We start from the raw sequence: 22,380 nt of genomic DNA on the forward strand, positions 1-22,380 counted from the left end.
GCACTGTTGTGATGGGCCTGTAGTTGTTAGGGGAGTCTGGATCTAGTGTGGGCTTTGTCAACAGTGGGCAAACCCAGGCTTCTTTAAGTGAGGAGGGAACTGAGCCAGTGGCAAATGATGCATTGATGAAGGTTGCGATGAACGGCGCTAGGGACTCAGCGCAGTCTTTGATTATGTTTGCTGGACAGATGTCTCCTTTGCAGAGGGATGGTTTTATTTGTTTCATAATGTTTAAGACCTCAGGTGCGGTTACCTTTCTAAAGGTGAATGGCGGTGGAAGGTTGCTATTGTGTTGTGTAGGAGGTTTAGAGTTCGGGGTGGCTAGCGTTTTGTGAGGGGGCTTGGGTAGATTGTCAAGGTTGGTTTTGATTTTCTTTTGGAGTAAATCTAGTTTGTCAAGCATGGCTTTCTGGATGTCATTACACCATTTCTCGTCTTTGACTGTTTGATGTTTGGATGTGGGAGGTACGGCCAGCTCGTTGAAGATGGCGAATAGCTCTTTTGAGTGTGATTGGGCATTGTCGATTCTAGTATTGTATGTGGCTGCTTTTGCTTTGGCTATGGCATTTTTGTATTGTTTGACAATCGTTAGGTAGGAATCGCGTGAAGGGGCAGAGGGGCTTGATTGCCATTTTTTGAGCGCTTGTCTTTTAAGTGATTTTAGGTCTTGTAGGTCTTGATCAAACCAAGAGTTGGCGTGAAAGAGTTTTTTCGCTTTTTTAGTCTCTAGTGGGGCAACTGTGTCTATGGGCCTCATTACGACCCAGGCGGTAAGTTACCGCCTGGGCCGTGACTTTACCACCATGGCGTAAACTACGTTTACGCCATGGTGGTTGGCGGACTTACCGCCCCATTCCGACCTAGGCGGGGCGGTAAGTCCCCAATCCCCATTTACCCTTCCCCATTCCCATTTTTGCCCCATAGGGCATAATGGGAGTGGGGAAGGCGTTAATTACGCCACCGTAAATTACGGTGGCGTAATTAACTCCATGGTCCCTTAGCGCCATGGATTTTAACACCTGCTAAAAGCAGGTGTTAAAAGCACCATGGCGCTAGGGGACCTCGTAATTGGCGGTAAGGGGTCGGCGCAGCTAACGCTGGCAAAACCCCTTACCGCCAGGGTCGTAATGAGGCCCTATGACTTCTTTGATGGTGGTGTTATAGAGATTGACTAGTTCTTCGGGGTTACTAGAGATGGGTGATGTTAGTGCTGAGACTTCTAGGAGGGGGCAGGTACTCTCTTTGGTGAGTAGTTTTTTAGATCTAGCTAGGGTGGCTGGCATGGGAGGGTCTTGATTGGTGGCTGCATTTGTAGAGATGAAGAAGTGGATGAGGTGGTGACCAGTCCAAGGGTGAGGCGTGTTTGAGCTGATATCTACCTTGCCATTGTGGTCGACTAACCAATCTAGTATGCAGCCTTTAGTGTGAGTAGCAGAATCAATTCTCTGGTCGAATTGAAGGTCTAGGAGAGCTTTGGCAAAGGTTTTGCTGTGTTTGTCTTTTATGTTTTTTATTCCTCCCCCCACATTGCTTCCCTCACACCTCGGGGCTGCCCTTCATTCAACCATGTTGTACCTTTTTCCTCCCTGTGCTGTTATTCTTCACTCTGCCCCTCCATGCTAAATATAAAATGCAATGAACAACTACAAATGTCAAAACTATTGGCTTGTCAATGCTTGTGTTATTCCAGGTAATGTCTACTATGCACAATGCAAGAAGAGTCAGATGAAGATGTCAAACCATAGGTTAAGCCCCGTCCTGTCCTCACGCTCCACCACCTCTCCCCCATCACTCCAGCCATCCAACTCCCTGCTTCTTGGCTGTATAGTACAACTAGATCTCTTTTTGCACTTCCATCACCGGCCTCAAGGGGGAGTATTACAGGTAGATGTCAAGAAGCACTGATGTATGAATGAAGATGACAAATGATAGGTTAAGCCCCGTCTTGCCCTCACGCTCCCCTGCCTCCTCCATCACTCCAGCCATCCCACTCCCTGCTTCTTGGCCGCAGAGTACCCGTAGTTCCCTTTCTGCACTTCCAGCACTGGCCTCAAGGGGGGGCATTACAGGTAGATGCTAGGTAGCACTGATGTATGAATGAGGATGGCAAGCCATAGGTTAATCCCCTGCCCACCTCACTCCCACTGCTCCTGCCATCCTGCTCCCTGCTTCATTGATGCAGAGTACCACTAGTTCCTTGTCTGCACTTCCACCACTGGCCTCAAGGAGGCACATTACAGGTATATGGCAAGTAGCACTGATGTAAGAATGAGGATGGCAAGCCATAGTTTAAGCCCCGCCCTGCCCATCCCCCACATCACCCCATGCTCCCGCCATCCCGCTCCCTGCTTCATTGATGCAGAGTACCACTAGCTCCTTTTCTGCACTTCCACCACCGGCCTCAAGGGCAGCATTACAGATATATGCCAAGTAGCACTGATATATGAATGAGGATGGCAAGCCATAGGTTAAGCCCCTCACCACTTCACCCCACTGCCCAGTCATCCCACTCCAGAGTACCACTAGTTCCTTTTCTGCACTTCCACCACTGGCCTCAAGGGGGAGCATTACAGGTATATGCCAAGTAGCACTGATGTATGAATGAATGATGCTATGGATGCTCGTGATTTTGGGATATTGTTGTGCTAGAGTCGCTCTTGTTTGCGCTTCCCTCCTTGCCATACACCCTCCTGCCTCAGGGGGCGCTGTGCCACCCAAGGCATTAAGCTAATAATTGCATCTTTCAGAAGCTGGCCCTCAGTGCCCAGAGGCATGGATGGGAGCCAGGGAGGGAAGCTGTGGCTGCTCAGGCAATGGGGGTGGCTTCAGCCTCTCAGCGCCCCCATTACTCGCCGTACCCTTCCAGTGACATGTAAATAGTGCCATGTGTGCACATGTGTGTGTGCGGCTGCAGTCCTGGGGCTATTCATGATAACATTCTCTGTTCAGCCCTGAAGTCTTCCTCTGCTGCTGCTCAAGCACAGGCACATGTCAGGGATAGGGATTGTAATCACGTGACGTCTGATGTGTTTCTCCTTCTCTTTCCCTCTCTGTGTCTCCTGAAGGTCCCTCCTCTGCAGAAGAGGAGTGTAATGGAACCACAGCTGTATATGTGGCCCCCGGGGGCCGGGCCCTGCTGCGGGTCACAGCCTCGGACCGGGCCTTCTGCACTCGGGGGTGTGGCTTTCAGTGGTGGAGGAGGAGTGACTCCTGGCCTGTGGCTAGAGTGTGGGACCCGAGCGGCATCACTCCGTGCAGGCTCACGCCCGACTGCCGACTCTTCCCCGGCGGGATCCTGGCGCTGTCCCGCATCATCCCGGAGGAGGCGGGAAATTACACTCTGCTCATGTGGAATGGAGCCCAGGGGCTCAGGCCTGGAGAGGGGGAAACGAGACGCAAGTGCTTCCTGCTGCAGCTGCAAGGTAAAGGGGGTTCAGCAGAGGCAACATGAGGGGCGAATCAGTGCTGGAAATGGAATTAGGAAACAGTCACCTCTTTGCGGGGGTGGGGCAGTGAGAAGGAGGGGGCGGGGCCAAGGGGCGTGGCCCCGGCCAGGATGCCGACAGACAGAACCCAATCCCAGCGATTTGCATAAAAGCAAAGAGCATTGTGGGTACATCATAATAGCCACAATTTTGATTCTTAAACATGTCTTATAGTGATTCAGTAAGAAGCCCTTTTAATGAATAATGGACTCTTCTGTTTTCATTGGTCACCATATTCACCCTAACAAAGAGATGTCTGTAAATTGCAGGACCTATATATGTGTGTGAGTCTTAATTTTGCCTGCAGTGTGGTGCAATGTAAGGAGCAGACTTCTTTCAGAACACTAGAGCCTCTGTGCCTCCTGAGAGCAGTCTGCAGGTGGAGGCAGCAGGGCCTGGGCCACTCTATCTTATTCCGGCACATTCCCTGCACTGGGGAAAATGATGGATTTGATAAAAACTTTCAGCCAGAAACATTTGTGAGACTTGTTAGTATTTACAAATTCTTTTACTGGCCATTAGGGGGGCACTTCTAATTATGCCAATTTAATGCAGCAGGGCAAGACCTCATTCTTCCCAACTAATGCAGCAGGGCAAGATCCTGTTATTCCATTTAAAGCTGGAGGGCAATATCACGCCATTCCCAGTTAAGGCAGGAGGGCATGATCTCATTATTCCCAGTCCATGCAGCACGGCACAATGCCATTATTCCCAGTTAATTCAGGGGGGCAAGAGCATGTTATTCGCAGTAAATGCAAGAGGGTAAGATTCCATTATTTATAGTTAATGCATCAGGGTCAGAGTTCAGTGGCAGTTTTCCCAATGGGGTGTTGATTTATAGGTAAAGAAAGACTTGAACCAAAACCTGTGTGATTAAAATACTCCAACAGGCTAATGAACCACCGCACGGCTTTGCAAGGGAAAACAAGGTTTTATTACATGCAAAAAGGTCTCAAATGGTCCCGTAGAACCGAACTACGCCCCCCGAACATGCTAATGCCCCCCTTTATTCCCTAGACCGATTGCCAACACCTCATCTAAACCCATTCCCCTTTCCACGCAGCCCACTACATCATCACTATTGACTCCTGGCATATGATTGGTCGACAGATACACTAATACATTTTGACCCTCACGTGATGTGCACCGCTCCGACCCACACACATTCAAAACAAACTGGTGAGGCCAACTCTGCTTTGATAAGACAATGGGCCTTCTCATTATACCAGACACTGCGGCGCACACAAGCTGTCCTTCCGACCTTGTACTGAAGTTACTTGCATCACCTCTTCTCTTTCTTGTCCGACTCACAGAACGTTCCAGGCACGGCTCCCCCCTTTTTTCCTTAGAGCCCCAGATGTCCAGTAATAACGTGGCCAGGGCAGCGCTCTTGAGTCTGAATTTCAGGGATTTATTTGCTTTGGCTCTGCGTCCAATTGTAGTTCAAATGGGGTGACCGCTTCTTAGGTTAAGGCAGTAGTGCTCTAAATCCGAGCCTGGCTTATTGGCATCACAAAACCTTGTGCCCTATTCTCATGAATTTGTCCTTCGAAGGGCGCATTCCTTTTGGCCCTTCCCATAGCTAACATTCTGTTTCCACCTCTTTTAGGCTCTGCAGCTGGATACAATTAGTGTGTATCTGTGCACCGGAATTGCGTCTGACCTCGGCTTCTTTCATGAGGGATTGAAAAAGGATTTATCTTCAGACTAAGCTAAACAGATCTGCTGCTGCACAGCAAGGCCTTTATTCCACACATTGGCCCTCATTACGAGGTTGACGGTAACCTCGTAACACTGTTACCAGTGCCTGACACCCCGGTGTGGCAGCAAGGTTATTTCCCATTCCAAATGAGTTCCATAGGAACGGGAAACCTGAAGTTCCGTCACCATTTGTAACGGTGCCAGTGCTTCAGTAAAAAGCCTGCAGGGAGGGGCCATAACTACTGGCAGGCCTGACCTAGTTCAAGCCCCTACAACCATACTTATAGTTTGCGGTCGGGAAAGGGTGCCGGTACGTTGCTACCAGATCCTTTATTTTCAGACCGCCAAACTCGTCATGAGGCCCTTTGTGTACTAGACCTTCAAATCCAATATGGCAGCACTCCTGCCATGTCGACACGCTGACCTCACTCTTACCACGATACCTTTCTAACTCCATCTCCCACTTACTCCAGCTCTCTTTCATACCTCACTAAAGAACATAACTTCATATGCTACAGCTAAACACAGGGTCTATAACGGTGCCCTAACTATGACTTGTGCAAATGTAACATCAATAAATGTGTTGCTCCTCCTGTGTCGCTCTGTGTGGGTATCTACTGGGTGTCAAAACCTAACTACAACCTTCTGCCGCGCAAAACTCAACCTTTACACATTGTTCTTTGTGCTAATGTGTTTTTCTCAGCCTGAACCTTTTTACCTGTCTGGGGCGCTGTAAGTGCATCCCAACACATATCCTTCCTTCCTGCTATTTTTCTTAAAATATGATTTGAGCACTTCCCATCAATGTTTGATGCGCTCCCCCTTCAGTGCCCATACTTTAAACATAACGACGTATCTGTCTCAGGTAAACATTAAAATATTACACTGTATTTTTCAGCTCAAATGTTGTGTGTTTTAAATTTCCATTGCTATATCTGCCAATTCTTTCAACATTACTTCTATATACATCTCACACATCATGTAACAATGTTTCTGCGTTTCTTTTGCCCTACAATAGCCAATGAACTGCACCTAGTGATGGAGGTCAGCTGCCCACCCAGACAAAATTCTGCAAACATATTGGACCAACTGGTGATTTTTCAGCACAGTTTTCCAAATCAATGGGTATTTCATTGTATCATTGTGTTTCAAGTGACACACCAGATATTCCACTATGCCAGGGTCTAGCATAGCACCCAGGGTAATTTGGGCTGTACCCACGAGATCCTCTTAAAGTTTGCACATTTCGGTTGTGTTTTTTGATGTCCTGGTGTCATGTAGAAACTGTACGTGCCCCATACAGGTCAGTTTAGATCAATAAAAAAAATCTGCATTGACATCGAAACTTACACAACGTACCCGCCATGATTTTCCCGCAAACAAAATGGAGTCACTTCAGTTACAGTAGCTGTAGTTCAAGCACACAAGCTGGTGTCCCTCTCCCTGGTTAATTCTAACCACCCTAAAGAATGGTAGCCAGGTGGTTTACAAATTGATTGGTCCCACCAACTCAAAGGAAGAAGTCTTCCTTGAAGGGGTAGTCCAATTTGCATATTACTCACCTTTGCAATCGAAGGAATATCAAGGGAGTGGCAAGCGTTTTTCAGAGGTTTTAGCCTTAAGTGCTAAGAGAAGAGAGATGCTTCAAAAGGAACAGTGTCTTCTTTCAGAGCTGCTATGGAACAATAAAAATCTCAATAGTGATATGAACAACGTTGTCAGAGCCACTGTCTCTCCCTCACAGTGTTTTTCTCCTGTACTGCCCCATTTCTCTGAACTGTCCCACCCACCTGTGTCTCCTAGTGGACAGCAAATTAATATAATGCCAGAAAGCTCCGGTTGTGGTACAGATTTTCCTAAGGATCTGTCTATAAGGATCAGTTGTTGCAGGGCCTTGGGACATGTCACAGCTTTGAGGAACTCCATTCCTGTTTAATGATAGTTGAGCGGAAAGTATCTGAATCTTGGCTGTTTATCCCTCAAAATCCTTTAAATGACGACGGCAATGGGATTGGAAAGCCCCTTGGCCATCCTGGATATCATCAAGGAATTCAAACAGTGCCCCTAGTTGCCACTCATCAAGTGACAAACTCACAGATGAAAGTAGTATCCTCTGCTATTAGTCCTGGGCCGGAAGCTCCATCAGAGGGTGCCCTTCCAACCATCAAGCCTATGGTACCACTGATCTCCACATGCCACAGGGATCCACAAATTTAAAAAAACAATAATGGCAAAAATCATCGGTCCCATTTTAAGGAGCTTTATACTGGATTCTATAAATATTATAATAACCAACGTAGAGAAACCTGGCTTAATATAAAAGTGGCTCCTGACTGTATCAGACACTCAGACGTTAGAGTCATTTGGAGAATCCATATTGAGAACTGGTGTAATGTGGATAACATGGATTGTATAGTGGTGGGATGTGGACTGAGTAGTTTACCTACATTTTTAAATAGAATTACTAGATTCAACCATTTATAACAGTCTTCAAAGTTGAATATTGTTTTGAATTGAACTGTATGATTTGGTCACTATAACTGTTTCTTTTCTAGCACTTTATTCTGCGTTATTATTGACATTATCAGCTCTTTTTTGTGTTTATCTTCGTTATTGTTTGACTTTTTTTGTTGTATGTCTTGTTGCGCCATCATGCCTGCGAGTCAATTGTGGGCGGTATAAATAAATAAATGTAAAGGTAAATGTAAATTGAGCTTCTCTATCGAAGGGAGCTGTGGTGATTTGGACCTGCGGCAGGGCTTCACCGGGCAAACCAACGGTCCAGGAGTTGCAGTAGTCATCTTCTTCCAACTCTTCTTCGGTTCTTTTGTTCCAGTGTTCGACTCTGCCTTCCAATCCTAAAGACTTGCCTTTTAAACAGTTTTCTCACATTGATTCCAGCCTAGGTGTCACTCACCCAGCAGGGTGGCTATCCTTGCCGGACAGTCAGCAAGCAAATCACACTAGAGTACATTTGGGTCTCCTAGCAGTCCAAGCACAGGGAGTTTCGGATACCTCCCTCACTTCCTGCCCACCCCAGACACTCAGATGCCAGAGGCGGCCTTAAGCCATGAAGCCCACCAAAGGCATAGGAACAAAGGGACCAAACCTAATTTGGTGCACAGAGACTAACACCAGAAGGACCTTGCCAAAAAGAAACAGCGAGAAAAGAAGACTGGGATCTGTTTTTACAGAGGCGTCTCAGGCGCCGTATTGAAAAACATGGCTCCCGCTGTGTTTGTGGTCGGGGAAAATCATGGTAGTTCATTATAAAACCGCTGCCACCAGCCATTTCAATAGGAAAGGGTGGCATTTGACTGCCACATGAGTATTTAGACACAGGGGACACTATGTAATCCCTAAAGCACTCTGTAGTAAGATAATGTTTCACAAAAAAAGAAAGAAGTGTTCACCAAATGATAGTCAGGATGTTTTGGCTGGTGTCTCCCTTCCCCATGTTTTTAGCACAGGACAAGGTGAGAATCTTGAGCACAGCACATTCCTGGATTTCTCTGGCATGAGTTTACCATTCCTTTTCTCTATATCAGGGCCTTCTGCGTTCAAGTATCTTCTCATGCAAGTCTCTTTCTTTAGAGGGCCTGATATGCCAAAACAACAAACAGTTTCTTCTGATAACCTTCATGTGGGGTGATTATTATTAATCATAGGATCCCCCACAGCAGGGCTCTGATCCTTTTAGTCTTTCAAAGTACTTGCCAATTCAAACAGAGGCTTCCAAAGGGATATAACGTCTCGCTGGGTCACTCTGTAATTCTATGGCAAGTGCATGCTTCCCAATATCACAGTTTGTACGGCGTTCCCCTTAGCCCAATGCAAATGCCAGTTTCACAATTTCCTCAGTCGTGTTCACAATTTCCACAGTTTACAATTTCTACAACGTGTCAAGGACTTTCTATTTGTACAAGGGGTTTGTCTTGACCCTTGTATGACCACCTTGACACCTGACGCCGGCCTTCTCTATGGCCTCTTGGTACTTGTAGTTTCAGTTTAATACTGTCCTCATTCAGGAGAGGGGTACCATACAGAGACCTTTGAATAGGCACCCACGTGGCGCTGGACCACTCTACAGCTGGTAACAAGTTTGTTCACAAAAGACCTCTGGCTCTTAATCATCTTAATGTTGCCACTGCAACTTTGAGTCTAACACAGTCCGGCCCACTATCAGGTTCTGGCTGCAAAGATGTGTTTTTGTTTTGGGGGGGGGCGTTAAGAACTGCTCTTTGAGCATTATTTTGAATCACCTGAAGTTTTTTGATGTTGGGATTGTATGAACCTGCGTAGAGGGCATTGCAATAGTCTATCCTGATAGGATAAGAGCTCTGGCAAGTGTAATGCAACTGTCTGTTGTCAGGAAAGGTCTGCAAGTGTTGATGAGTTTGGAGATTTATGCTGCTACAGATGCGGTGGCATTAATCTGCTGGTTAAGGTTAGTGCTGAGTCCAGGCAGACACCCAGGGTTTTTACTTCTTTGGAGACATTCATAGTGTTCCCATCAATCATGAAGGATTTGAAGGATTACTAGACAAGTTAAAAGTATTCAAATTCATATTGGGCCTCATTACAACTCTGGCGGTAGCAGTGCCGGTAAAACCAGCAGGCTGCTGCCGGAGTTGTGATTTTTTCTGGCGCCTGGCTTCACAGAAACACTGGGGGATTACAACCCTGGTGTTCCTAGAAGTTAGGCACGGGAAAATCTTTAATCCCCAGTCCCATTTGAGTCCCATAGGACTCAATGGGAATGGGGATGACGGTAGCACCAACACTGTCAATAACAGTGCCGGTGCTACCATGAAAATCTGGGAGTGGGTGCTGTTCTTCCCGCAAACATGTACTTTGCCAGTCCGGTAACAACAGTGGCTTACCGGCACTGTTATTACCATTGTTACTGGACCGGCAAGGTTGTAATGAGGCCCATTGTCTGTCACGCCTAAACAAATAACAAAAAAAGCAATGAAAACATAAAATCCAAAATCCAAGTATACATTTTAAATCCAAGGTTTCTTCTTTTTATTTACAATAACAGTCACTATTTCACGTTCGCTCTCCCTCTTTTCTACTGGAACAAAGTGTGAATCCTTGGGGCATACTTAACTGTGTGCCTGCTCTTGCTCCTGTGCCAGTGGAAGGCGCCAGAATCTCTTTGTAAGTCACTGATGTGAATCCAGCTCTTGTTGCCCTCCACCTTCACAGCAGTCGGAGTCATGAAAATCACTCAGTGTGGCCCATGGAAATGCTGCTCATTTCAGCATCTGATGAAGAAACAGATGTAAATCAGGTCCTCAAGGAGCAACTGTGGCTGGTGTAGATCTTCAGTTCCTTGAGGTTTTCTCCCATTGACTGTTGATGAAAGAACACAACCTGTGAAGATACAAGTCTGACACTCTTGGTTAAAGCCCTAAGGTATTCTCTAAACTCCTCACCAAGAATCCCTGCTGACTTGTGTGGATCTGATGTTGTGCATGCATGTGAGAGTGATGTGTGTAACCTATGCCAAGTCACAATCTCATGTGTACTGAGATGGTGCTCCTTTCCTGGCCGATTTCTCAAATAAAACAAGGCCAACGGCAAGCAGTACAACCAGTTCTTCCTTAAATCACTACACAATTTTGACAAACCAATTTTAAGAACTACATTCACATGTTCCACAATGCCTTTGGCCTGATGGTGGTACACAGACCACAATGTGTGATTGATCCCCAATAGCGAAGTGATTTCTGAAAACAAGACATTAAAGAAGTGGATCTCATTATCAGAATTTAGGACCTCACAAATTCCCCACCTTCGAAATACCTCCCTCACCAAGAATTTTGCTGCTGAGGTAGCATCAGGGTGTACACAGAACAAACTACAAACCATTGGGAAAATGGGCAGACTACTACAATAAGGTATCGAAAATGATTACACCTTTGTACCATATCTACAAAATCAATATGGAGCTCCCGAAATGGCCTGAAGGCCGGGGCAACACTTCTCTTACCGTCTTCATGGTGTTTCCAGGATTTAATTCACTGCAAACTATACAAGTCCCTACAACAGTGCTCATATGTTCCCAGAGATTTGGTATAATCCATTCCTCCTAGAGCTCTTCTGCGATTTGTCACAGAAAAGTGTGCGACGGGTAATGTAGTTAATACAGAGCAGCATGAAGCAGCTCAACAGGCATCACTGGCCTCCCCAAAAACTCCTGTCTCCACAGCAAATCTATGGGCAATAGGCACATCACCTCTTTGCCCATAGCTCCTTTTCATCTTTAAGTGCTCTCCGCTGCATATCCACAATCTGAAGCAAAGGGACCGCAGTCCCCAGGGATCTGTCATCCAAGTGGCCAGGATGCGGCCATCGCTTTTTGATCCAGTTCCTGGGGGTGGACCAGTCCGGGAGGATCACCTGGGTGAGGGGTCTTCGAGGAAATGGAGTGGGACACTGGATGGTGAGACGTGGCATCCCCTTCCCTGTAACACCTTTTCTCTATCCTACCAGGTAGGATACTTTTAACTCACCCCCACCCCATTTATGACACAAACACTTTCTCATGGGCAGCTCACTGTGAGAGAAAATGGACTAACACCCGAGCCGTATACCTGACATGTCCCAACACAATGGTCAGGCAGAGTCAGGCAATTACTGATAATTACACAAACATGACTTCCTTCATCACACTTCCCCACACATGGATAAAAGGCAGAGCACAAAAGCACGTTCTGAGAAATGCAAAACACATGAGGAAGCAGCAGTTCCAAGATGCCAGATTAATGCGAGGAGAAAGATGGCAATACCAGGGAGGGTTGCAAGGAAAGAAGTGTCTTTGACCTTTTTGGAGAAAAAATGCTACTTTCATGAGCTTTTGAGAATACAAAACTTAAGAACTGGAATTAAATCTGAAGAAATGTGCATTGTGTGTCGGAGGTACCAAGGCAGGGAGGACTGTTTCCCACTGTGGTACTGTCCTTGGCTCCTACAACAGAGCAGCGCCAGTAAAGTCAGCAGATCCAGTGAGCCTGGGAGAAGGATAGCAGGCCAGTCTGTGTTAGAAACAAGGTTGCAAGCATCAACATTGTATGAAGAAATCTGAAGAGAGCAATGTGTGAAGCGTATGTAATGAGCGACGCAAATGTAATTTAACATCGAAGGAGTGACTAAACTTTTGAAGCCAAGATAGATTCCATAGACAGAGTGGTCTGGCACCACATTGTCGCTTATTGGAAGGTCTATGTTAGGTATCCAACTGTGAGGTGGCAAATGTAAATTGTGAATTTGAAATAAAAGTGGTCCGGCAATGGGTCAAGCTAAACCCTGTGCACATTCAACAGTATTCAATAGCTAATACGAACTGCAATTGGTCTGAGTCCAGCAGAGGGAGGCTAATTGTTTAAGAGGGAGACTAATTGTGTAAGAGGAAGAAGGATCTGAGGTGAACCAGGGGATCCAGGTGAACCGTGAGTCACCCGAGAAATACATTTCTCTGAATTTTGGATAAGGGGATCTGAGCCCATAAGAGGAGGATTTAAAGTAACAATTGTGGTATAAAAATGGATCTGAGCTCGGCTGAGGGGGATCCAGGTGGAATCACCTGAATTGAGTACTTATAAGAGGAACATAACTTTGTGATTTGTTTTTGATAAATCAGGCCCTCTGAATCAATAGACTTTGATGTATTGCAAAAGTCACTGGCACTAGAGATTTATTTTATTGATTTAGCTGATTTCTCAACTTTACAATATTTTTTATATCAAATTCATAAAATATATTTAATGATTAATTCATTATTTACAAAGATGAGTTAGATCCAAATTTAGAACAAGGTTTCAAACAACCAAAACATGATTTCAGACAAATAACATGTGCAAGCATATTTGTGAACATACTTGAAAAATAATGGTTAGAAAACGTAATTAAAGACATGAAGATGAAGAAGCAACAACATATCAGCAAAGGAACATAAAAATATACAACATGGCAAATCAAGCAAAGACTTTTAGAAGCTTAGTTGTATGGCTAGATTTTCAAGTCTAATACGATTTTTCAAATTCTAAATTAATAACAGATCAGCAACATTTATGTCCATCTGGAAGTTGCAAAGCATTAAGAAAGTAAGTTGTTGCTATCCGTATGCTCATGTTGGGTGTTGCGACTATTGTAGCCCACCTGAGTTCTGGTGGGATGCTTGCAATTGTGACCATGTTTTTGGCAAAGAATTTGTTTCTCTCCACAGATAGTTCTATGCAATCTGTGATCAGATGTTCTAATGTTTCTTTGTGTGGTACATTAACACAGAATCCGCAAAAAAACTCATTGTGACTGATCAGTTTCCTTTGGGCCATTAGGTCACGGGTTGGCCATAAACTCAATCATAACCTCAATATAGCAGACAGTATTTGGGGATTTGGGGCCTTACACAAGTATGGTTCAATGGACCTCATTTTCTGTTCACCAAAAAGACGCTGGTCAAAATGTTCATAGGTTAAGCAAGTCGATCGTGTGTTAATCCAATCTTGTGGAATATCTTTTATTTTTAGCTTTGTTTGGCTCATTGATCAAAGTTTCCAGGTTAATGTCAGCAGTTGCCATTATTTCCACAACATAGTTATACCACCCTTGCACAAAGTGATGTTTAGAAGTGAACATATAGTTGGCAAGTATTGTTAGTAGGGAGTCAAACTTGGAATAGGTCAGACATTTGCAAAATAGGGCACAAAGTTACCATTGATATTTGGCTTGCAGAGAGGTGAGTCCTAACTCGTATCTCAACCAAGATCCCGAATGCACTGTGGGACATTTAGAATTGCACGCCAATATTTGGCCTCAAGTTTGTTCAAAAAGTTGCTTTTCATAATGGTAGTTGCTTCTAACCCATATTACAGTGTAGGAGTAATTATTTGGTACCAGAAGATGTTTGCTGGCCAGATAGAAAATGTAACACATTTATACAAGATTAGTTTAGTCTGAGATATAGCAGAAGCTTGTTTTACTGATTGTCCGACTTGGACTGGTCGACATTCTACAACCATCATCGACTACATATATTTATCACCAGCCATAACCAGCATATTATTGGAATTCCAAATAATATCTACTAATCAGGGTGATCACTCGATCCTCTCGATAGCAGTTGCAGGAGAGGAAGAGCCCGCGCCCTGGCCTCCAGCTCCCCGGATAGTTATTGTGGGCGGGAACACCAGGTTAAGAATCAGCAAAGATCTGTTAGCCACCATTCCGCAGGTTTTCCAACAAACGCCACTCCCAGATGATCAGAAATTAAATTATGATTGGGTCCTTCTCCCTTTCCAAAAAAACAAACCTCCCAAAGGGAAATCAATCTACCAACATTACTACAACCAAGAAATAGTAAAAAAAGAAAATTGTTGCGGCAAAACCTGCTTAAATGGAGAAAAGATCCAAACCCGAGAAACCTGGAAAATATCCGGAAAGCAAAACAAGCATACAGAAATTGGAACAAATCGAACGCGATGGCCATGCAGAAAACGGATGGCGAAGCTATGTTGCAAACACTCAGAAATAAGAACTTGAGATCTCTATGGGATCTGCTAAATAACAATCCCCAGCAGGAACAAGCGATGGTATCTAATGTCACTCAAAAGAATTGGATCGCACATTTTTCTAATCTCTATAAATCGCGGAATAGTGACGAACATATTAAGATAGCGACAATCTCAAATCAATGGACCATTTCCTGGGAAAAGCATATATTTGCAGAAATGATTGGCAAACTAAATTCTTCCAGAGCACCCAGACCTGATGGGTTATCTAATGCTGTCTTGAAGCGTGATCCGGAGACCTGGGCGAACCTAATGGATCTCATATTAACACTAATAAATATAGTCAAGTTACTACCAACTACTTGGACCAAAGCGGTACTGATTCCAATTTATAAACAGGGCGACAGAGACAATCCGGCCAACTTCAGACCTATTGACATGCTAGATCCATTGGGAAAATTGTTTGCATCATATCTGCCATGAAAATTGACCATATGGGCGAAAGCTTCTAACCGTTTGGACAGTCGACAAACCGGCTTTACCCCGAACATAGGAACTAATGTAAACCTTCTAATTTTAAACTTGTTAAAACACGAAGCCATAAGAAACAACATGCCCTTTTAGGCAGCGTTTATAGACTTACATATGGCCTTCGATGCCATAAACAGGTCCATCCTGTGGAACAACTTGCTAAATGGAATTGCCCACTGGAAGTTAGCGAATCTATCAAACTATTATATTCCAACACGACAGTTTCGATTAGATTAACAAAATAAGGTACAACTACGGAGGCGATAAGAACCTGGAACTGCCTAAAACAGGGATGCCCTTTAGCAGCGACCCTGTATAATCTGTATACTGTTGATTACTCCCTGAACATCGACACTGCAAATCTCAATCCACCAAAGATAAATTCAATTCCGATTCCATACTTGATGTATGCTGACGACATCGTACTCCTTGATAAAACTCCATCTGGACTACAGGAGAATTTACGTATGACAGAATCATACATGACCAATAACGAACTTCAGATAAATATTAAAAAAAACAAAATCATGGGATTAACCAATTATCATAAGTCGTCTTGCCAAAACAGACCAAATTTCACACTGGACACCAAAGTGCTGAACACGGTTACCTCGTTCAAATATCTTGGTGTATTATTAAACCAACAAAAGGAAGAAACAGCCTGGGTGACCAGTCTTGAGGGAAAAATCCAACTGCTGGCACGGCAAGGCGTGATGCTGCATAGACGCTATGGGATGTTCTCTGCAAAACCGATCATAGTGTTTTACCGCCAAAAGGTAATTCCGATCATCACTTATGGCAGCGATGCCATGATTATTGCCAATAAAATAAAATGGCAAAAGCTAGAGGCATTGTTCTGGCACAAAATCTTCCAGCTTCCAAGGAACTACCCGATGCCCAAAATACGTTTTGAGGTAGCCCTACATTCACTTGCCTCAATAGTACACTGGAAGCAGTTTGATCTCCTTCGTAAGATCATAAATGAAGACACAGTTCCAGCGCTGCAGATACTTAAAATAACCCCACAAGCAATGCATAATACCAGCTTGAAAGCACGGAAGAATGAGCTGCTTAACCAACTGACAAAAGAAGAAATTACGAAGGAAATGTTGATAAACCGACCACAGGTTGCAAAGATCAAACTTCAGCGCAATGATTGGTCTAGAACAATAGCAGAAAAGGCAGTATACTCAATGAACTTACAATGCCCAATTGACATACGAGCACTGAATGAACTCCCACATTATTTGGAACTTTTTCCAGATCCAGTCATTCGAACCATCTTCATGAAACTACGACTAAACATCCTCCCTACTAGACAAAGACTATCTCAAATTCGAAATATAACAAAGGAGGAAAACCTTTGCCGCTTTTGTAAGAATAAAGAAATAACAGAGTCTCTCATGCATTTAATCATGATATGCCCTGCACTAGCGGACAAGAAAACCCTCTTTGGAGAACTATTCAAGATCTCAGAACAACAAGAACAAGGCGATTCAAGATGGCTAAAACTCCTCCAAGGCAAAAACAATAAGCTGTTATACACAGTTGTACAATTCCTGGACAATATCTTGGAGCTTACACAAATTGCCTAAAGTAATTTTTTGTGTCTCTTGGCCCCTGTTGCTTTTCAGAGGATATGTCATAGTGTTCTAATATGTAAATAATGCAAAAGGTCTTATGCAATTGAAATTAAAAGTTTACGTATAAACTATATCATTTTAAATAAAAATAACAAATTTTAAAAAAATGATTGTCATTTGTGATTGTTTCAAAAAAGGTAGCAGGCGCTCCTCTCCAGAAAGAACATAGCATGATAACCTGTTCTGAGATGAGAGTTTGCAGCACATGCATTTTGCTCACTGTACCTTTCACAGATGGGAAATATCCATTTGTATATCAGTCTTTGTCCCGCCCACGTGGGCAGTCCAGCACCAAAATGCTATGGCAATTCCTCTCTGAACAAGAGTACCAACACCAATGCCATACATGTGGTTCAGCCTATTTGGGCCTCATCAGTGAGGTGAAGATGTGCCTCTCTGAGCACAGTGAGCAGGGAGTCCACGTCTGGTTGCCCCCAGGTAACTCAGGGCAACAGACTGTGATTATGCAAGGATGGCCATCGAAAGCCAGACCCAAGTAGATATAGTTCGACACAATTGCAAGATTAACATTTTTAACTTCCGCTCCATTTTGTTCCTTGCTGTATATTTAGGTGCATACATAACTACCTGAGATTTCTCTATGTTAATAACAAGTTCATTTTCATCAAAGTACTGGGACAGTGCAGAGATTAATTGCTGAAGCCCGGATGGAGTTTTAGAAATTAAGACTAGATCGTCAGCGTACCAGAGAGCATGTACCATGACATTGTTCATTTTAGGTGAATCGGAGACAATGTTCATAAAAGAGAATCTTACATTATGGATGACGAAGTTAAAGAGGGCTGCAGCAAGTGTGCAGCCTTGCTTCAGCCCTCTTGCAGTGTATATTGCTGATGATAGAAGGCCAGCCATAGAAAGTCTCATTTGAACTGATGTACAAGAATGTAGCTGATAAATAATATCTACCAAGCTTGATGGACAATGTGCTTCAATAAGTTTGTCTATTAATTTAACCCTCGACACTCAGTCAAAGGCAGCCTTCAAGTCGATAAAGGCAAAATAGATTGGAACTTTTGTATTGTGTGCTTGTTTTTTCAGTGCATTCAGAGTGAGAAGGTTTACTGCCATTCCGATACCTGCAACAAAACCCGTTTGATTCGGGTCCCGTTGTTTGAACTCATCCATCCATTGATTAAAGTCAAGCAACACCCAGCGTGCAAAGATTTTACCTGGCGTGTCGAGGAGAGCGATGGGGCAGTAATTAGAAGGCAATCCTCGGTCACCCTTTTTGAAGATGGGAATTATCAAGGATGTTTGCAATGAGTCTGGGATCTTTTGAATTTGTAGAATATGTTGGAAAATAGCATTCAATATGATGGCCCATTGCTTAGGATGTTCTTTTAACAAAAAGTTTGTCAGGCCATCAGGGCCTACTGCCCTGGAACTTGAGGATTTGGTACTGAATTCTTCAATGATCTCTTGTGAGCAGAGTAACTTCCATGCTTAATCTGGTTGTATAATATAGTTGTAAGTTTTGAATTTTTCATCCATGTAGTGTGGAAAAATGTGTTATCCAGTTAAGTTCAGAAACACCATTCGGTCGCGAGTCTTCTTGCTTTTGACCAGATCTTTCATTCAAAAGCAACCAGATTTGTGAGCTGTTCTTCCCCGCAATGGAAGACATGAATGTTCCACTGTCCTTTTGGAACATGTTTGCCTTATACGAACAAGTCCAATTCTTATATTTACATTTGATGGATTGTCTAGTTTTTTTTTTTCTTTCCACAATCAGCAATCTTGTATTTGTATTTGTTTTATTTGTATAGCGCGGACCAGGCCCAGGGGCAACCAGGCACATATCTTAGTGGAATATTACATTACAGGTAGTAGTACATTACATTACGGGTGGGGCCTGTCGTAGACAGTGGTCCCAGCAGATTGCAAACAGAGTATACAGTTGACGTTACACATCATAGATGTACAATTGATGTTACACAACATAGATGTACAACTGACATTACAAATCATGGCAGCGAACAAAGCTAGGTCCCAGATGGCCCGTTCAGACAGAAGAGTGGTTGTTAATGGGATGTAGCTAACCAAAGCTTGGCTTGTGTTGGAATTGGTTAAAAGTGGGTAGCGTTCTGATCGTGAGTGGTACAGTGTTCCATAGCTTGGCTGACAGGACTGGGAATCTAGTGCCACCAGCAGAATGAAGCTTGAATCTAGGGACCGCAAGACCTAGGGTTTGTGCAGATCTGAGTGTTCGTGCTGGAGTATATTGCGTGAATCGCAAGGCTAAGTATTAGGGGGCCTGGTGGTTAACACATTTGTATGTGAGGGCCAGTGCTTTCAAGGAGATTCTTTGGGCGACTGAGAGCCAGTTGAGGTGCTTCCTGGTTTCTGAAATGTGGGCAGATCGGGGGATGTTGAGGGCTGCTCTAATGGCATTGTTTTGGATCGTCTGAAGTTTGTTAAGATTTCCCTGGTTAGTGCCCTGGTACAGTGCATTGCAGTAGTCCAATTTGGACATGACCAGGGTCCTGGCCAGGGTAATGCAATTCTGGGCAGTAAGGAAAGGGCGACAGGCTGAGATCAATTTGCAGGTGTATGCCGATGCAGCGGCCACTGCATTGGTTTGTCTGGTGAGCGTCAAGGAGGCGTCCAGGTGTATACCCAAAGTTTTGGTGTCTTTAGATACTTTAATCAGATTGCCATCAATGTTAAAGGAGCCAAACAGGTGACTCCATTTGTTGAGTCTCTGTTGCGTGCCTAAGATGAGAAGCTCAGTCTTGTCATTGTTGAGGCACACTTCATGCTGGGCCATCCAGGCTTGTATGACAAGGTAGATGTCATTAAGGGCTTTAGAATCAGCAATGTAGTCACCAGTGATGGGTATGAGTATCTGGGTGTTATCAGCGTAATTCGTGTAGGTGACACCCAGATAGTCAAGCACATCATATAGAGGTTTGGTGAAAACATTGTAAAGAGTTGGGGAAACACGGGACCCTTGCGGGAACCCACAAGGGACTGGTGTGGGATCGGCCGATGCAGGAGGGGAGAAAACTCTCATGTGTCTGTTGTCAAGGAATGACCTGATCCAGTTGGATGCATTGTCAGAGAAATGGGCTGCTGACTTCAGGTGGCGACATAGTATTTGGTGATTGACCAAATCAAAGGCAGCTGATAAGTCCAGTAATAGTAGAAGGGCCAGTTTACCGTTATCTTCAAGGTCCTCAATTTGAGTTTTGAGATCAAGTAAAGCTGTTTTGGTCCCGTGCATAGGTCTGAAGCCAGATTTTCTTGATCCGAGGAGGTTATTGGTTTCTAAGTAGTTCTGAATCTGCAGGTAAGCTGCTCTGTCCAGTATTTTGAGAAGGAACGGTACGGTGGTGATTGGTCTGTAGTTAGTTGGTGTTTCAGGGTCTAGAGTCGTTTTTTTTAGGAGAGGGATAACCCACACGTCCTTTAAGTTGTTGGGTATCGTACCCGTTCGGAATGAGGAGTTAATGAAGGTGGTTATGAAAGGAGCGAGGTCATGTGCTGCTTCCTTGATGATAGGTGGTGGGCAGGAGTCACCTTGGCAGTTAGAGAGTTTTAAATTGCGAATGATGTTTTCGACCTCAAGGATGGTGAGTGGGGTGAAGCTAAAAGGGGAGTGAGTAAATGAGGCCATCGGAGTGTGGGACAGTTTAGTTGGGGGGTTGGTGAGTAGGGTGGTTTGTTTGGCATTAATTTTAGATTGCAAGGTGGTGATTTTGTTAAGGAGAGCGTTTTGGATGTTGTTGCACCAGTTACTGTCTTTAGTGCAGGTGTCAGGTGCAGGGGATGGGGATTCCAATTCTTTAAGGATTTTAAATAGCTCCTTAGTATTGGATTCCGCTTGTACGATGCGTTGGTTATAGGTGTCCTTTTTGGCTTGTAGGATTGCTTCCTTGTAGTTGTGGGTGGTGATCATGAGGCGATCTTTGTTAGAGTCACATGGGTGGCTCTTCCAAAGTGATTCAGCCTTGCGCTTTTCTTTGCGTAAAGTTCTTAGCTGCGGGGTGAACCAGGAGTTCAAGTCGGCTTGTTGTTTGGCTTTCCGTAATTTGAGCGGTGCTATATTGTCAATGGCTTTCAGCAGTGTTTGATTGAAGGTGTCTACTAGGACTGTGGGGTCGTTATGTTGGGACACGCATTTATTCAGGATGGGAAGGATGAGGGGGAGGAGTTTATCCTTGTTGATGTCTTTTTTATTCCTTGTGGGAATGGCTGGAGCTATCATAGGAGTGGTGTGAGGGATGGTCGCTGGTAAGTGGAAGATGATGATGTGGTGGTCAGACCAGGCACAAGCGTGGTTGAAGCTTATGGATGTGTTGCAGTTAAGGTCAGTAATCCAATCAAAGGTCCTTCCCTTAATATGGGTAGGTTCGTCAATGCGTTGATGGAAGCCTAAATTAGCTAGTGTAGTGGCTACTTCGGAGGCTAAGTGATCCTTGGTGTCGAGAAGGCCCAGGTTAAGGTCACCTAGAAGCAATACCTGAGAGTTTGGTTTGGTATTGACGGTAAGGATGGCTGTGATCTCATCTATGAAGGCGCCAAGTGGTCCTGGAGGTCTATAGATAAGGTGGAGGGTGGCAGTGTTAGTTGGAGATGGAGTGAGTTTCACTGAAAGGGATTCTGCGGAACTAAGCTCAGTGTTGGGGATAATTCTGAGTCTAATGTTATTTCTATGTATAAATGCGACACCGCCCCCTTTGGATGTTGTTTGACGGTCAGCTCTAATGATAGAGTACCCATTGGGGATAGCAAGTGCAAGGAGTGGGCCGGAGGCTGCGTGTAGCCAGGTTTCGGTAATGGCTATAAAATCGAGGTTTTGAGTGGTGATAAGGTCAGAGATGTCCAACGCGTGGGCGGTAATAGATCTAGCGTTGATGAGGGCAATCTTGAGTTCTTTGGCTGTGGGATGATGGTGGCTTCTGTGTGGTAGTGGTGTTATGTGTGTGCTGAGTGCCGGAGGCACGAGGGGCGCGAGGCAATCTGGATCCCAGTCTGAGATTCCTGACTTGGAGCGTGCACGGTTGATTGGGTGTAGGTTTGGTGGCAAAGTGTTGGAGCCATAGGGCAGGGTCATTGAGGTATGGATTACTAATGGGCATTGTGGGAGATAAGGGGGTGGAGTGACGCGGGCTGGTCTTAGCAGTGCTAGGAGTGGGGGGACAAAGCAATGTGGCAATGATGAACCCTATGAAGGTGGCGAGAGTAGGGTGGCTAGCGGATGGCAGTGGCTGCATGTCGTGATCCGTGTCCTGACCGTCAATGACTCAGTGACTCAAAGGCAGAGGTTCAGCTAGTCTGGCAAGGAAGTACATGTGCAAAATGCAATCAATGACTCAATGACTCAAAGGCAGAGGTTCAGCTAGTCTGGCAAGGAAGTACATGTGCAAAATGCAATCAATGACTCAATGACTCAAAGGCAGAGGTTCAGCTAGTCTGGCAAGGAAGTACATGTGCAAAATGCAATCAATGACTCAGTGACTCAAAGGCAGAGGTTCAGCT

At 44.6% G+C, this 22,380-nt stretch overlaps 1 protein-coding gene across 1 annotated transcript in view; it reads left to right on the forward strand.

Annotated features, from left to right (window-relative positions):
* Positions 1-3,070: 3,070 nt before the first annotated feature.
* Positions 3,071-22,380, forward strand: part of LOC138551309 (T-cell surface antigen CD2-like) — a 186,571-nt gene continuing 167,261 nt past the window's right edge. Inside the window, exon 1 of the mRNA XM_069642476.1 lies at positions 3,071-3,422. Within this exon, the coding sequence (XP_069498577.1) occupies positions 3,347-3,422 (76 nt within the window). The 5' untranslated portion in view covers positions 3,071-3,346. The remainder of the gene's footprint in view (positions 3,423-22,380) is intronic.

Source organism: Ambystoma mexicanum, unplaced genomic scaffold, assembly GCF_040938575.1.
Source record: "Ambystoma mexicanum isolate Mex_15411 unplaced genomic scaffold, UKY_AmexF1_1 Mex_scaf101, whole genome shotgun sequence".
Classification (NCBI taxonomy): domain Eukaryota; kingdom Metazoa; phylum Chordata; class Amphibia; order Caudata; family Ambystomatidae; genus Ambystoma; species Ambystoma mexicanum.